Below are 18,357 nucleotides of genomic sequence, written 5' to 3'. Positions count from 1 at the left end.
TAAATCTACCCATATAACTAAGGCTGTTGCAGCAGTGATCAGTATGATGAACAGAATACAGTTGTGTAAGTAAACTTGCCATAATAGATGGTTCAGATCACTGCTGCAGTAACCCCTCCCTCCATCCCCTTGTTTTTTGAGTACATTGTTTTGCCGGGGTATTTATACATGTGTACACATTTTCACTCCTAGCCATGTCCTCTCGGGGCCCAGCCTCCCCCTCTCAGTTGGCATGAAAGCTCTGAAGGGCTTGGCACTCAAATTTGGTCTTTTTAAGCAGCTGAGCTTGAGCTGCCTAATGGTTTGAATGAGTGGAAGGTGTCCTGAGACTTTGGAAGGTGGCTGGCTGTTATATCCTTGGCAGGGTGTAGGGTTACTGCAGCAGTGATTATTTGAGCATCTGCTGTTAGGGTAATTTCACTTAACTGTACTTCATGCATCTTTCTGTTATAAAGATGCATAGCTTGAACGCACTTTTTACTGCTAAATTATAATCTTCCATAACAGTAGACATGGTACCTACCACATGTCTTGAATTTTAAAAGATGTTTTGTACTTTTTTCTGCTACACATTTCACAATTTTGTGTGATAAGGCAAAGTGTCTAACAGCTTTTTACATAGCTGCAGGACCATAGATTCTGGCCACTGCCTGCACAGTAACACTAAGCCATAAAATGTTCTGCTTTTTGTCCGTCTGTGTGTGACTAGAACCACCCCATTTTTCTGTGGCCCACACCACTATCACCACCACCACCCACAAAACAATTGAATATAGTTGAAGTAGTGTTCAACAATTGAATATACTCTGCTTCATTTATCTTCCTCTCCATCTAGCTCCTCCAGTACCTAAATCACTAATTTTAATCTTAAGTTTTCTGGATTATAGGACTTCATTATTCTATGTCACAGGATATATGCAGATTTGGAGCAACATATGGCCTGTCTTCCCTTGGAACTGTCTGAGCTTTGTAGGGAGCAGCTGCAGCTATGCCAAACATGCATCCCCTCAAGCCAGTTGAATTTCCACTCTGCTGAATAATCCCTACACTGCCACATATGCAGTTAGTGTGATTTGGTTATTACTTGTCTGGATATTTGGAGTTTCTATGCTGTTAGACTTCCTTAGTACAGTGTGTTAGGTGTAGATGAAATTTGATGCATCAGGAATTTGTCTTCCTTGCCATTGCATTATGTCACCAACAATTGCATTGTTTTTGTCCCGGGAATATCCCACATACAAAGGTATTGGTAACTTTTAGGCATCTATAATTCTCTGCAGACTGATTTTTTTCTTTTTGTTTGTTTTGTTTTGTTTTTTCATCCAGTACGCATTGTGGTTTACAGCTGTCTTTTCTTTCCTTCTCGGACCATAAATCTGAGTATTTCAAGAGTTCACTACTCTGAAGAAACTTTATACCATTCACAGACACATACTGATAGTGGATGTGTCAAAACTGATTAAGTCAAAGCATTGTTAAATTGGTGTTTTCCAGCTGTAGAAAAAAATGTCTTATTACAGTATGGTTAAAACATGATGGATAGCTCAAAAGCACAGAGTGTTACTGGAAGAAAAATGTATATCCAGAGCTGTTCCAAGTAAACAGGAATTCTGAGTACTTCTGTTCTAAGTAAATTTAAATACCTTGCATAAGAAGCTAAGGTGTCATAATCTCATATTTTAAGATAAATTGAAAGTGTTTTCAAAAACAAAAAAGTCACCATCTCCATTTCATTGCTTTATTTGAAGTTATTACAAAACAATTAGTAATAGCAACTTCCAGTGCTGTTCAGCCATTACTATTGCATAGTACTATAGTAGCAGAGTTAAAAAAAAAACTTCTCATATGATCTAGAGAGGCATTTTTATTTTTAGGGTCCCCCCCCAATTTTTGGGATAGGCAGTCCTAGCCAAATTATGGAAACTGTCTGTACCTGGAGTGCAGAAATATAGTTTAAATGACAAGACTTTCACTCTCTTGATTTGGGCTCATAAGTGGCATGTGTAATAAATCTTTATTGTTGTAGCAATCTCTGTCTCAGATGGTCTATAAACTAAAGCAGATTTATACCAACTTTATACCAACTGCTGAGTAGCTGATGCATGTTGTCAGGTTTCTAGGATGTAATTATTGTTTTTCCTTTTTAGGCTGCCAGAACTTTGGTTGTATCCCGTAATTATGCAGATGTGGTTTCAGAAGCAACCTTTGAAATTAAGGTAGTATAATACGTTTTTACATGTGTTACTAAAAATACATACATATATTAAGACCAATGCAGAAATGCTTGTGGTGTATGGACTGTAACAGTAGAACAATATTTGCCTACTGCAGTTGATGCACCTCATTTATTTAAAATTTGAGGTAGTGTGAATTTTCTTAACTTTCTCAGGCAGAATTTTTTTTGATTGAAAAAACTAAATAGTTAACTTTTTATCAAAATGCCACGGTCCTAGGTTAAAGGGACATTGGCTCTTTACTTTCGTATCTCTGCAAGCCATTTTTCTGGATTGATCACTCGAAAGAGTACATGGATTTACCTGTGGTTGTAGTTGTCTAAAGGCATGAAGTATCACCACCCTTGTGCATTTTAATAAAACTTATGGAGCCTAGGCCTTGCATTGAGTTTGTGATGAGTTTTCACACCTTAAAATAAGGGTCTGCAGTGTGATGAGTGGCATAGCACATATTCAATACTGTTCTTTTGGCTTATTTGCAATTTGTGCTTGAATACTGCTCCTTTAAAAAATTGCTTTGCAATTAAATGCTATTCCTTTTCCTTTTATTCAAAGAAATGTGATGGCTTTCGTCTTGAAGAGCTGCCTCCTTCTACAACTGTGCTTACACGCGAGGATGGCCTTTCATTTTACAGAACCATGCAAACAGTTAGAAGAATGGAGCTGAAAGCAGACCAACTGTACAAGCAAAAGATCATTAGAGGCTTCTGCCACTTGTATGATGGTCAGGTGGGTGACCTTACAGCTTCTGACAGTTGGTGGCAAAAGCACAGGTAACTGTCTGGGCCAAATATTAGACTGAGTAAACTACTATAAATCCCTGGATTCTTATTTTCTTTCAGAACATGGGCACAGTTAGTTACCTACCTTATAAGAGAATTATCACTTTGCTATTGCCTGTGAAGAGAATGGCGTTAATAGCTGGAACAGATCAACTGTTGGATTAGTAAGACATGAGCTATAATTTTTTGACCAAATATGTCTGGGTGATGTGTATTAGAGGACACACTAAAGGTCTCCATTGAAAAATGCGTATCGGGGGAGTGACTTGATGGTTTTTATTAGTAGCAAAGCATAGCGCAAAGCATAGCTTGCAAGAAGTGCAGAATGTTCATGTCTGTACTTCTGTTTGTAAATGGTGTTGCCTAGTGGCAAAACTGCAAGTACCTCCTGGTACGTGTATGTCCATAATGACACTAGGAACCTGATTTAAGAGTGAAGCACTTCAAAATACATATATCAAAGTTCAGCTGTATGCCTCATTTAAAATTTCTTCCCCCTAATAGTTAATTTTAAAATATTTATAGGAAGCCTGCTGTGTTGGAATTGAAGCTGCCCTCATTCCTGAAGACCACTTGATAACTGCTTATCGAGTTCATGGCTACAGCTTCACTCGAGGAGTTCCTGTAAAAAATGTCTTAGCCGAGCTTACAGGTTGGTGCTGCCTCCAAATAATTTTGGCTTGCATGCTTAAAAATGGCAACTGAGTAATACGTAATTTTGTTTTCCACTGGTCAGTAAGATGGCTTTATTTCTGTATATTAGACTTCTGTTGACCGGATTACTCCCACAAATTGCAATTTGTAGTAGTATAAATACAACCTCATGTCTCCCTTGAAAAGGGGCTAGTGGCCTAGTGGCTAACCTAGTCAACAAAAGGATAAATAAAAATAGCGACCTCTTTCCAGGGGAGATACAAAGTTTTATTCAAACTGACTAGGGGAAATTTGGCCACGGAACCAGAAAACCTTGTACCCTTCATTTTGTTTTTGCATCACAACCACTGGATGGAGGCGTAAGGCTGCTGTTTTCTTTGTTGTAAGAAATCACAGATGGAGGATGTCATGAGATATGGAGTAGTATGTGAGTTTTGGAAGAAGGAGATTGAGAGGTGACTGAAACCTCTGGAAATAAGGAAGTTATTGTAACAGAGTTAGGAGGTGAATTACCAGCACAGAAATTACTGAATTTGATGGAGCAAAGTGAACTGAAAAATGGAGCATAAGCAAGCTGGAAAGAGGTAGTAGATTGTGTTATGGATGTGGAACCAGATGACGTGAGATTCACCATAGAAAATAGTGACTGGTGATAAGACACTGAAGTGTGTTCAGCTGGTGGAGTAACTGGTTTTAAGAACACACACCAGCAACATGATTTACATATTGCTGGGCTGTGTCCTGTAGAGGTTTGGGGTTGGCATAATGGTTCGGGTTTAGTTCTCGCCAAAGGAAATTGACTAGGCATAAAATGGCCAGTGAGTGCAGCTAGCCTAGTACTTGCCTATGCACCTATAAAAGTCTTATGTTTATGATCTATGAATAGGAAAAAAAAACATATCTGCAACAGAAAAGGATACAACAAACTTTAATTGAGTAACTCAGAATAAAGAAGTCTGTGGTAAAGTCATGATATTTTGGACAATATAATTTTGCTTTTAGGATTTAGTATAAAAGTGAGAGCATTAATACATGAGGGAACTGTGGCTTTTGAAACTTCAGGTTTATTAGAAAATGTTCATGTTTGACAAGGGAAAGAAAAAAAGACCTGAGTGTGTGTATGATATATGTATAACATTTTTTTAAATTAGGAAATGTATTCTAAAAAGAATCCATGTACATTTCAGAACTAAAAAAAAGTCCAACTAAAGCCAACCAGTGTTGCCAGTCACTAAAGCACTTGTAAAAATAACACTGCTGCAGCCAGATACACACAGTTTCCAATTTATTAAAAATAATTCCACAAATGTAGATTGAGCACTTTCTTCCCCGTAAGTAGGGATTTCATCAGAATCTGCCATTACATACGCAAGGCTCGTTTTCACAGTGATTCAGGAAAGCATGCAATAAATGCCCTAAAAGAAAATATTTTCAGTGTTGAGACTGAACATGGTATAAGCAACTGCAAATTGCAGTGAAGTAATGTGGGAGGAGCTACCATTTCTGATTTAATGGTGGGTTGACACACAACACAGTGGAGGAAGACTGGAATATTTGCTTTTCAGAAAGAAAATGACATAAAGTCAAATATTGATAGGTTAGAAAATATTCAAATGTCAAATGGAAAGAGGTAATTGTGGGGGAGAAGGTAAGTAAAATGTGTATACTGTTGAAATATAAAATTAGTTTGAATGTCAGGAAGGAGACTGGAAAGATGGTAAAGTTGAGAAGGGTTCTGTTGGGAAGAGAGTTTGAAAAAGGAAAATAAAAATACTACAGAAATGGCTGCAAAGAAAGGACTATTTTTGCCAGAAAGAAAAGGGATTATTTTACCAGTAAATGTAAACCGTACAATTAAGTAAAACAAATTAACTTGGCAGCAAAGACAAAAATGGTGTTTCATGTGTAAGAAGTAAGGCAGAAGTTTTATGGGAAAGCAAGGGAGTTCTGGTGAAGACTTAAGTTTTGGAATTGTTTTATTAAAAAATTAAGCATTTTGGACTTTACAAGTGAAACTCAGGAGGTGTGAAATACAAGATGGAAAGAAGGTATGGGTGAAATACAAGATGGAAAGAAGGTATGGAGATAATTGGGATTAAGCAACATACACAAGTAGGAAGAGAGAGCTGCTTGAGAAATTCTAATTGCCTAGAATGGATATAATTATGATAGGTGAATTGTAATTAAAGAAAAAATTGGGGGCGGGATAGGTAATTGTGTTTGTATTTACAGGCAAATAATGTGGGATTCTTGCACCAGGGTAGAAGGGTATTTTACTTGTAGTAAAAAATTAGGATGAAAAATAGAAATTAATTGTATTTTTCCTCAGAAGGTTTAGAAAACATTACTAATTAAACATTTTTGATCATTGCCATGTTAAGTCAGAAATTACTAATATGGAGGACTGCATTACAGATGGTGAGTGTTAAAATATTTAAGTGGAAGTAGTGAAGGAAGATTTTTATAAAATTTTGGCAGGTTTATTGCTGTATGCTGCTGTTTTATAATTCACTTGAGCATTAGCAAATAGTTTTCTGTAAAAAATACAGAAAAGAATAGGATTGGGGTAAATTGTCTGTAAAAATAAAAAGGGAAATCTACTCCATAAGCAATATGTTATAAATATTAAGGAGTAATGAGAAGGTAGTGTATACAGAGTAGGAAAATTGTCAAGAAAAATTTAAAAAAATTCTTTGCTGTAAAAGCAAAAATATGTATATATTACAAGGTACATATGAGAGTGTCACCATTAGGGAAAAAAAGTTAGAGGGTAGAAGGTCTTTAAAAAAGATGGTGTAAAATTTTGTCATGAAAAATGATGTAATTGAAAAGTGCATTTCAGAATTATCTGGTAACGAAATGAACTTTGGAATGTTAAAAGATATATAAAAAGGTTGTCTAAGACCATTGTAATGAAAATTGAATGAGTTATAAAGTGCTAAAAAGTGCCAGGCCCTGATCGATTAGGATATGAATTTTATAAGGAGATAACAGAAAAACTGTTTTATAGATGTTATGAATTGTTGGTTGTGCAAGGTATTTCGGATAAGAGTTTATTAAGGAGCAAATGTGCATGTATAAAAATGATATGATAAAATTTGAAGACTATTGACGTTGAATAATATAAATTATGAATTCATAAAATTTTGCTGGCTTAGATAAAAGCATTTATGGTATTTGACGGTAAGTGTACAGAAGATTTAATGCTTATGAAAGAAGATAGTATTTTAAATGAAGTAAGTTGACAGCTTGCGATATGGAACATGTTTTCATAGTGCTGGTCATGAGAACATGTTGCAAATTCAATCACAAAATGGCTTGCATAAAAAAAGTGAGTGACTCTATATTGGCTAATTCCTACAATAGGACTATGATTTAATAGATGGTTTAGCAGAGAAAAATAAAGAAGATTGAAGCACATCTGTTCTTTAAGTGGGACTTTTTACAATGGTTATGAATGCAATTGTTAGGAAGTCTGGAAGGTATTAAGGAGGTTACTAAAATTCAAAATGGAAATTCATGTATACTTGACCTTTGCAAATGATTTGATTGCTATAATTAAGGGTAGAAGTTGAATTAGAGAAACAGTAGATGATTTTCTGTGGAAAAGTGGTGTTGAATTAATATTTAGTAAAAATGTAGAGATATTTGTTTTTCTCAGGCAGACCTTAAATCTTTTAGGACTAAAGTTTAGTAAAAAAATATTAGCACTGTGGAAGGAAGTATTACAAGAGTCCAGAAGTATGATTAACATGGAATATTTTTGATTAATCTAGTAGGAAAAAGGTATATTTAATTAGTGCTTATATTTTGGGAAAATTAGGTTACATGGGAGGGTGTATATTTGCATTTCCACTGTTTGGAAAATGAATTATTAGAAATATTTTTTCTTGGTTGGGAGTAAAGCCTTAATCCCATAAAAAGAGGTGTTACATGTTTTTTAAGTTACAGGATGGCAGTTTAGATTTGAAAAATCTTACCTTCTAGATTCATTATTGGGTAATAAAATGTACACAGATGGATTATGTTGGAAAGATTGTGGGAGAAATAATGGTATATGGGAATGGATAATGAAGGGTTTACAAGAAGTTTAGAAAATATGATATTAAAATATGTTAAATGGTATGAAATTAAAAGTACTTTGAAGGAATCTTATGAACATATAGAAATATTTTACTATGTAAATGTTTGGAAAATATGTAAAGTACAGAAATAAGGGAGAGAAGAAAAAAATTTATTGTTGAAATGTTTTTTTTATGGAGGCTTGTTTTGGAATAAGTACCAGTTAAAGCAGCTTGGAAACTTAAAAGAAAGGATGTGTAATTTAATTAAATTACAGGTTTATAATGAAGAAACAAGACTACATTTCTTTTTAAAATGTAATAGGACACAGATTATATGGGCTTTGTGTGGGGGGAATTTTTGAATATGTTGAATCTGATCATATAGTGATTATATTAAAATGAAGAGAGGAAAATATGTTGTAAATTAATTGCTATTTAGGTAATATGGAGTATGAGATGTCAGGAATTGCATAATAAAATTTGGAATAGGGAAAGTGGTAAAATAAAGTAGTTCTGGAGTTGAGTGTAGGGAGGGAAAGCTAATATATATTTTTTTGTGAAGGAATGAATTAAAATGTTTTGTGTATATTGATAGATCATGAATGTATTGCAAATGGAAAAATAATGATTGTGATGTGTAGATAAAGCCCCAACTCCTTTTGGTATGTGTATCCACACTAGCTCCCACCAACAAAGATGGTGCCTTAATGGTGTCTTGTTTTAATTCCTAAGAGTGTAGCATCCCCTTATTTTAATGCAGTCCGTGTTGGAAAAGTAATCCAAGCACCTGGGGTAGGAGTAGAAACCTCAGCCTTCTAATTTTCTGGCAGCAAAGGTGCGTGCTACCTTCCAGAACAACTAACATTGCAAATTGTAGAATAAAGCTACTTGAAGGAGAATGTGGGTTGTTCCTTAGTTTTGTATTACTTTGGAATTCAGTTTTATAGTTCTGGAATATATCTGTGCACTCAAGGTTTTTTCTTCTACCTTTAAAGTTGCATTCTTGATCACTTTACCTCTTCTAATCTGTCTACATGATAGTGAGATGTGGGTATAGTATTAAGTTTTTCTCCTTCCCTTGTTATCTAATGTTTCCTTTTAAAGTTCATTGCCTCCTTGATTATGGGAAGTGGAACACTCTCAAGCACTTCTGGTTCATGAGAGGGGGAAGGTGAGCAGTTCTCATGTATACCATATAAAATGCGTACACTTTTTTAAATATGTTGTGATGGTAGCCTCAAGAAGTTGCTTGTGTGATGCACATTTTTTTTTCATTCAAGTGAGAGATCATATTTAGACTTGAAGCATCAGAGGGTGCATTGCCAGAGTGGCATAGTATCTGCAGAAGTGAAGAATTTACTTGTTTTTCAAGAATTTTTGTAAGTATAGAAGTTTAAAAATATTCCATCTGCAACCTCCAGGAGTAATCTTCCCACAAGACAGTTTAGCAGAAGACTGAAAGCTTTGGGTCTAGGTGATCTGTTCCTCAATCCACGTAGAATAGCAGACTGCTGTATTTCTTCATGTTGCTTAGAAGAAGTCTTGAAACATGTTAATTAAGCCTTTCCTAGAAGAGGAGGACAAATACCAGAAGTTTGCAAACTGTCAGCCTACAATGAATGTGCCATTTATTCTTACCAAAGGTTCAAGATAGAACAGAAACTGAAGATACATGTTGCTGAATTGGAGAACTGAGCCGACCACATTGAATTTGGTGATTTTTCAGGGTCTATATTAGATAAACAAAAGTTTATCTTACCGATCGCTGACATTATCAAAAATCTCGGAACTCGAAACTGCAATTGTGGGGGGCTGCACCCCCCACTCCCCGCTAAATATATGTTCCAACTCCGAGATCGCACTACAGTGAGGAAAGGGCAAATATTCCCATCTTCACTGTACTGCAATCTCACAATTCTGGTTTCGGGTTCCGGGATTTTCGCTTATGTTAGCGTTCGGTAAGAAACTTTCGTTTATCTAATATAGACCCGATTTTTCGTGATTCATTACTAAACCACAGATTATTCTACTTATTAAAGGGTGCTCTATTAAGAGAGGCAAAATAGATCTTGGCAAAAGCTGCAGATGAGTGTAGAGCAAGTCAAATTACTGTAGAATTAAAATAATTAACTTAGGAAAGGGAAGTGTGTAAGATAAAATGCAAGTCAGATAAAACACAGGAATGATAGTGTTATAATAATGGAACCGAAGATGACATCCATGATGTATATGGAAAATAAAATTTATTTGAAATTCAAGACACTTCTACGAGGTGTAATCATGAAAGGAAGTATTGAATTGCTTTTATTCATTTTCTAGAGTGTGATAAATGGAACAGCTTTTTAAAGATCTGTAAGGGAAGGATAAGTTTGTGTTCCCAAGAATCTGCATGTTGAAAATAATCATGAAAGAGATGCGAACAGATTACAGGGCTTGGTGCTTTTAAAATTAAAAAAATAAAGTAAAGCTGAATGGTGGATGTTGAACTTTTAGCAAAAAGTGCTGAAAATTGTATAGCTGAGTGTTGACTTTTATGCTGCATACTGGTTATCTGAACTGTTAGCAAAAAGTGCTGAAAATTATTTAGTTGAATGTAGACTTTTATGCTTTATACTGGTTATCTAGTTAAAATGCTTTTGAAGCTGTCGTAGTTAAAAGGCACTGCATACATTAATATGCAAGGCAGGTAGTGGACCTCTGGATTAATGGTGTAATTTTACTGACACAAATGATATTGCCAAAAATCTAACCTGTAATAGTCAATATATATTATACCTTCAAAAAAAAGATACTTAGTGTTTTCATGCTACCCTTCTAAGCCCAGGACTGCTTTTGAAAATTTGTATCAGACAGTTGAATAGCTGTTGTATGGGATTTGGAAATATAGAAGAATATGCTGTAGTATCTCTGTTTAAAAAAGCTATTTTGTGTTGGATAAAATTATAATGCACAATAGAAGTTATTGTGCACACTTTTGTGTCATTCAAATCTTAACCTCTTCCTTGCAAATAATGAAGTTATGGGTCATTAAAAAATATTTCATTGGCCATGCAAATGTATTAAAATCTATAAAAATCCTTTAAAATTGTAAAAATTCTCTTATTAAATAAATTGTTCTCTCTTTTCCAGTAGCAAATTCAGTAGATTTTTGTGAAGGTAATGTACTTGGCTGTAACATGCGCTTTAGCAGAAGTAAACTTAATTTTAGGTTAGGTAATGCCTGTGGCTGCAGCTATCATTTTTGGGGTAATGGTTCCTCTTTGAAGAGTTAAACTTCATTTTTGAAGATGTGCATAGTTTTGGTGTATTTGTAAGTTAATATGTTATGGGGTGTTTGATTTTTGTTTCAGGGTTTTCATTAAAATGAAAAAAATCTTAAAATGTGACATAGATTCAAATGGGAGATGACAAGAAACTCTATAAAAATTAGTCTGCCAAACTGTGTGCACATAACGCAAACGTTGAAAACATTAAAAATGTATTTTATAATGAGTAGGAATGCTAACTTAATCATGTTGATATGCTACACATTATCTTAGAACATAAATGGCCTTAATGGTATAGGTAAAAAAGGAAAGAGTATTGAATTGTGGTAAGAAGTGCAGAGTACAAAGAGCAATGCTGCATTAGCCACATGTGGAAAGAAATGAGCATGTAAAGAGAGAAAAAAGAGAATTTCAGGATGGCTGTTTAGCAGAATATCTGGGACAAAGGAAAGTAATGTTCTCTCAGTAAGATGTTGTGATTTAAATCCCATCTCTTAATTTAATCCATCCAAACAGGACCAATGTATCTACTAACACAATTGTTTAAATTTGAATTGCAATCTGATGATCGATCAATAGCTTTTGCTATGAAAAGCAAAGAGTGAAGAAGAAAAGATTAATGAGACTAAATGATAGAAACGTCTGAACTGGCAATGGGGTTATAACAGTCTATTTCAAATTTGTATAAAAGATCAGAAATGGACATAACATTTTCTAACCAATACTGGCATTACAATAAGCTTAACCTGAAAACATTGATGAAGATGTTAAACAGATTTTAAAATGTCATCTAGTACTTTTTAGAAACTATTTACTTGAAAATGTTTGCAGTTTTATTACTCATCGCAAAACTGATAAAATGTTTAAAACTGGCAATTCTTGCTGGAGGTGCAAACAAAGCTGCTATTATGAAAGAATGAGCAAATTCTAAAGAATTTAAGTAACTTTTACTGGCATTGTGATCTGATGGATGTATATCAGATTTAACAAATGCTCCTATGTCAAATTGTATAGATGTCCCACAGTATCCATTGCTTTGGACGTATTGGCAGTAGCAAGGAGGTTAATTACGTCTAATTGGAAAAGTAAAATGCTACCAAAATATAATGTTTTTTAGACTTGTATTGTATGCCAGAAAAAGAAATGAATACTTGCATTTAAGTAAAAATTGCTCTTAGATTATAATTAGAAAACTGTCAGCAACACAATTTTATATGTATGATTTAAAAGTGATGTAAATATTTGATTTACTGTAAATACTAATAGTTTTTGTCCATTTGTTTTCATATTTTAAGTAAATTTCCTGAGGGGAAAAGTGAACGTTGTCCATTGTTTATAGCTGAATTTGTCTCACCAATACTAAATGGCTTTTTAGTACTAGATTCATGATAGTACAGGTAAAACTTGAACAAGATAACACTAAGTTGTGTACCAAAAAAATCTCAGCTTTGGCCGGCTAAGCACTAGCTGTATTCAACTGGACGTATAAGAGAATTTAAGTACCTTTATCTGCACTTTTTTTTCAAAAAATACAGTATTTAAATTGATTTTAACTGTGTTGCAGGAATATTAACTGAACTGGAAAGTTAGTCCGTGTTTGCTGAATTTTGTTATTTGCTAGTAATTACAGGTGTGGGGGTAGCCACATTCTTTGATTTCCTGTCCTTGCCTATTTAAGTGGTACAGTGTGAAATATTTTCTGCTTAAAAACCTCAGCTTTGGCCGGCTAAGAACTAGCTGTATTCAACTGGACGTATAAGAGAATTTAAGTACCTTTATGTGCACTTTTTTTTTTCAAAAAATACAGTATTTAAATTGATTTTTAACTGTGTTGCAGGAATATTAACCGAACTGGAAGTTTTGACTCTGCTCTTCAGTTAGTCCCACCCACCATCCCTGTTTTTGTTTTGGTGTTAATCTTAGTGGCCTTGAAACTGCCCGCCCCTCTTGTAAATTTGTGTTTGGATACTCCTTCTGGGCCCATCTCATTTGCTCACTCAACTGAGTGCAGTGAGATCATATTCTGATTTCAGGCACTCCTACTGTGTACAAAGAGAGCATCTGGGAAACAGAAAAAAAAATTAAGCTTGTTTCCTGCCTTTCATGTTAAGTGGTATAGACTATTTGTAGGCTTCTGAGCCCCCAAGCCCTTCTGTGTTAGAGGAAGCCTTCTAGCTTAGTTTTTTTTCTTATAACTAGCCAGTTTTCTAGTTTCAGCACTCAAGTCTGTTTCTTTGATCTCAGCACTTGTTCAGAAAAAAAAAAAGAAAATTTAATCAGCTTTTACTGTACTTGTGTTTCTACCTTTTACTGTACTTGTGTTTCTACCTACTTTTACTTTTGCATCATCTTAAAAGTACTCAATTGTATTTATTACTGCTTGGTGTAACTCATTCTAAGCCTTTTGGTTTAAACACTTGGGCTTCGGACCAGTTGTTTTGCACTGAGAGGGTTTGTGGTCTGCACTGTAGTGGCAGAACAGGTAGCTTACATCCTTCTAGGTTGGAAACTGCTGATTGAGGGCTCAGTGGCTGTTATTCTAAAAGTGTATTAATTCTGGTTTAAGCACTTGGGCTTTCAGGCCAGTTATTTTACATTAAGAGGGTTCGTGGTTTGCACTCTTGTGGGAGGAGAGACTGGACTCTGCCCTTCTGAGCTGGGAATTTCTGGTTAAAGGCTTATTTATAGTGCATGCATATCTGAACTGCTTCTTACCGAAGTTGGTGCTCCTTGTTTGCTGTGGCATAGACTGGATTCGGGCCTGCTGGATCTAGGTTTGTGTGTGTAACTTGAGCACTAATCCAGGCATTCTCTAAAGTATTCAATTGAATTTATTACTGCTTGGTAGTAACTTGATTAAAGCGTAGCTATCATTCTAAGTCTTTTGGATTAAGCACTTGGGCTTAAGACCAGTTGTTTTACATTAGGAAGGTTTGTGGCATGCACTGTGGTGGCAGGACAGGTAGCTTTCATCCTTCTAAGTTGGGAACTGCTGATTGAGAGCCCAGTGTCTGTTATTCTTAAAGTGTACTAGTTCTGGTTTAAGCACTTTGGCTTCAGGCCAGTTATTTTACATTAAGAAGGTTCGTGGTCTGCACTCTTGTGGGAGAAGAGGCTGGACTCTGCCCTTCTGAGCTGGGAATTTCTGGTTAAAGGTTTATAGTGCCTGAGTATTTGAACTGTATCTTACTGAAATTGGTACACCTTGTTTGCTGTAGCATAGACTAGATCCAGGCCTGCTGAATCTAGCTTTGTTTATATGCTTGTTATTTCCCTGGAACGCTAATTCCACCTAATACGTGGCTTCTCAGCGCTTCTGTGGATCACTAGTGATATCTGCATTGCTTACTCTACTTATTTCCTTGTTTCACTTGAAAGAAAGTTACTGTTTGTCGTTTTTGCATTTAAGTTACCTGTAACACATTGCACTTAAGTTACCTGGCACTTGCTCACTAAAGCCATTATATAAGTCAGCACTAAAAATTAAAAGCACTACACCCTCACTCCCCACTGGCCCTTATTTTCAATTATAAAGGAATTCCCAATATTATTCTAGCATGTCCAAAGGTCAGTTGTCAATCTCCTCTCTGGTCCAGCTGGGGAATCTGGGAATCTTGAGGCAATGTTACAACTGCCTCATGTACACAGACAACCCTCTCCTCCTCCCAACAAATTCCAACACATGTGAGAGATGCAACCATATAGCCAAACTGGAGGCTAAGCTCTCTCAACTCATTACTGGCATAACCAGTCAGGAGGAGAAGGAAACCACACTCACTACAATTCCATTCTCACATAGACCTACCACAACAGCAAACCAAACACATAATCACACAAAAACATACTCGGAGGCTCTAAATAAAGATCTGCCTAAGCAGCAGAGACCTCCAAAGCAGACACCCAAATAACCGCTACCCCAAAACAAAACACGTGCAACACATATCTCACAAAGCCAGTGTGCCGAACAGTCACAGCCCTTAAGACTAAACACACCTGATACACTTGTAATAGGTGACTCTATCGTCAGGCACACTGACGTCCCGCTCACCAGGCTGAACAAGGAGAGGGTCACTGTGAGCAGCCTGTCTGTCGCTAGGGTCCGCCACATAACACAAGCACTCGGGTCACTCCAAGGCAAGTACAAATATGACTCCGTCATTGTCCATGCTGGTGTGAATGACCTGAGACGTACCTCCCTGGACTACATGAAAAGAGACATAGAGGAGCTTTCTGAGCATGTAGCCCAGGCCGGTATGACCCTGACCTTGAGTAGCATCTTACCCTCACCAAGAATGATGCCACAATATGAAGACAAGATGATCAATTTTAACAATCGGCTTAAGTACTGGTGTCATTCAAAGGGGATCCAATGCCTGTCAGCTTGGGATGATATGCTCGATAAGCCACGATGCTTCGCTAGGGATGGCTTGCACCTGTCACCCCTGGGCTTTTGGATATTGGCAAAGGCTCTTGTTACCCCCATAGTGCCTTTTTTAGGCAAGGCTCAAAAGACAAACCCACCTCCATAGGTATCACAAGGGATAAGAAACTAAGAGTAATGCTACTCAACGCCAGAAGTCTAAACCTCAAGATGCACACACTCGAAACTCTCCTTAGCATGGGGAACATCGATATCTGTGCAGTAACAGAAACCTGGTTCAGGGCTCCCGAGAGCACCCCAGCACTACCAGGTTATACCTCATACCATGCTTTTCGGCCCCATAACTTGGACCGAACCACAAAAGGAGGGGGAGTATCGAAATTCATCAAAGATACCCACACCTCCAGGTTGGTGGCAAAGCACGAAGCATCAGAGACTATCCATGTGCAACTAACTGGGTAAAACTGCCTTCCAGTTTATAGCCTGCTACAGACCACCCTCCCAAACCCAGGAACCCCACTCGGCCTTCCTGAGAACACTGGAAAATATGATGGTCTCTCCAAACACCATTATATTGGGCGACTTCATCTACCCAAACATAGACTGGGAGCATTACTCTAGCTCCAACAACCTAGCCCAAAGGTTCCTAGAATTTATAAACTCAGATGCTATGGAACAACTTGTTACCACTCCCACAAGAGGGGAAAACATACTGGACCTGATCATTACCAACATGGGGACTCTATGCTCCAGACCAGAAGTGTATCCCTCACTGGTAAGATCAGACCATAAACTAATCTCACTGGATATTCACATCCCGACCCTACCCCCTGCCCAGAAAACCACAGTGAAAAACTTCTCTAAAGCAAATTTCACACTCCTCAAAACCGAGGTGGAATCCTTCAAAGCCCCCGGGCCTGTGGAAAATACGGCCCTGACCGCAGAATCCTTTATAAACGCATTCTGTGAACACCTTCAGGAATGCATGGATCATGCAATCCCAAATAAAACCAAGACCCAATCCTCCAAAGGCAGACGTCCTGTCTGGTAGACCCCAGCCATAAACAAACTATACAATAGAAGGAGGAAGCTACTAAATGTTACAGCAAAATCCCAAAAAGGGGAAGGCATCACTGATCAGTATTAGCAAAAAACTACGGGCACTCATAAAATTGTCTAAGGCCAGCTTCGAGAGAAAAATTGCACAGGGCACTAAGGATAATCACAAGGCTTTCTTTAGTTATGTTAGGAACCTGGGTGGTAATTCCCAGATATGCTCAGAATTAGTCCAAAATGACAAAAAATACACCGAACCTACAGACATTGCCAACATCCTAGCTGACAGGTTCAGCGCAAACCCCCCCCCCTCACCAAAAGGGCAAATATCTATCCCAGCAGAGTGCTGCCACCCTGACATCAGATGCTCAGGTAAGAGCCACCCTCTCCAAAGCAAAAAACACAGCATCAATGGGACCAGACGGTGTCCCGAGCTGCGTCCTACATGAACTCCAAGAAGAGCTAAACCCAAACATAAAACTACTGTTCAATCTCAGCCTTACTACAGGATATGTGCCCAAAGAGTGGCGTACAGCAACAGCGGTCCCTCTCCATAAAGGTGGTGCCTCAACGGATCCTGGAAACTATCGCCCCATAAGCCTGACTAGCTTGGTCTGCAAAGCTATGGAAAGGATCATTATGGACCTCGTAAATAAAGATATTGGGGACCTACAGACAATGGATTCTACCCAGTTCGGTTTTAAGGGCAGATCCTGCCTCTTAAACCTGGTTGATTTCTTTGAAACAGTCACCAAGGCCATTGACGAGGGGAAGGTGGTCCACACAGCCTACCTGGACCTCGTAAAGCCTTCGATACAATACCCCACTCGGGCATTATAGATAAGCTCACCAGCTTAAATATAAACCCCTATGTCACTAGATGGATTGCAAACTGGCTCAAGGACAGAACCCACATGGTTAGAATTGCTGGAGCCATGTCAGACTCCAAGCCAGTTACAAGTGGTGTCCCACAAGGCTCAGTCCTGGGACCTCTCTTGTTCGGTATATATTTCTCGGAGGTACAGGCCAACACGGAAGGACTGTGGCTGACCAAGTTCGCAGATAACTGCAAACTGGGCGCCATAATCGACTCTCCAGCCGGCACAAGCATCCTCCAAAAGGGCCTCATAGAAACAGACAACTGGTGCCAGAGCCATGGCCTCAAGCTAAATGCCAATAAGTGTATAGTCATCCCCTTTGGCAAAAACAAAGTGCCCACAAATTACCACATAGGTGGTAATCCATTAAGTACAGAAGAAGTAATTAGGGACCTGGGGACCCAAGTTGATGGCAATCTCTCATTTGACAACCACGTGGCCAAAGTGGTTAGAAAAACATTTTATATAGCCCACCTAATCATGAAGGGATTCACATCTAGATCAGGGGAGGTCATCGTGCCTCTTTACTCATCCCTCATCAGGCCCATAATTGAGTACAATGCCCCTTTTCGGATGTACCTTACCAGACACCTGCAGCAACTGGAAAGACCCCAAAAGTACCTCACCAAGACGATCAAAGGGCTCAAACAGATGCCATATGCTGCCCGGTTAAAAAAACTCCAGCTTTACTCAGTGGCATACCACCTGTTCAGAGGCGATCTGTGCCTGACTTATAAAGCCATGTCCAACCCGGAATTAATGGACATGCTGCACCTCAGAAAATCCAAATCCCATCGAGCTACGCTCGAGAGACTTGAACCTCAGCACTGAAATAAATAGGACATGCTGGAGAGACAGATTCATAACCCAGAGGCTCCCTTCACTCTGGAATAAAATCCCAGTCCAGGTTAGGCAGAGCCCCTCATTGACTTTCTTCAAGAGGAATCTTGATGAGTGGATGGGAGATCGTAGGTTTACCCCGGGTATCACTTCTGTGTCACTGTTAGACAGAGGCACAGTTTACTAACCTCGAAAAAGGGCA

At 37.7% G+C, this 18,357-nt stretch overlaps 1 protein-coding gene across 1 annotated transcript in view; it reads left to right on the top strand.

Annotated features, from left to right (window-relative positions):
* Positions 1-18,357, top strand: part of LOC122802590 (pyruvate dehydrogenase E1 component subunit alpha, mitochondrial-like) — a 141,201-nt gene that overhangs the window by 34,500 nt on the left and 88,344 nt on the right. Inside the window, exons 2-4 of the mRNA XM_044072273.1 lie at positions 2,148-2,216; positions 2,790-2,963; positions 3,542-3,668. Of these exons, the coding sequence (XP_043928208.1) occupies positions 2,148-2,216; positions 2,790-2,963; positions 3,542-3,668 (370 nt within the window). The remainder of the gene's footprint in view (positions 1-2,147; positions 2,217-2,789; positions 2,964-3,541; positions 3,669-18,357) is intronic.

This window comes from Protopterus annectens, chromosome 5.part0, assembly GCF_019279795.1.
Source record: "Protopterus annectens isolate FY-2018-M chromosome 5.part0, PAN1.0, whole genome shotgun sequence".
Taxonomy (NCBI): domain Eukaryota; kingdom Metazoa; phylum Chordata; order Ceratodontiformes; family Protopteridae; genus Protopterus; species Protopterus annectens.
Note: the sequence above shows the minus strand (reverse complement) of the source record. Positions and strands in the feature narration are given on the sequence as shown.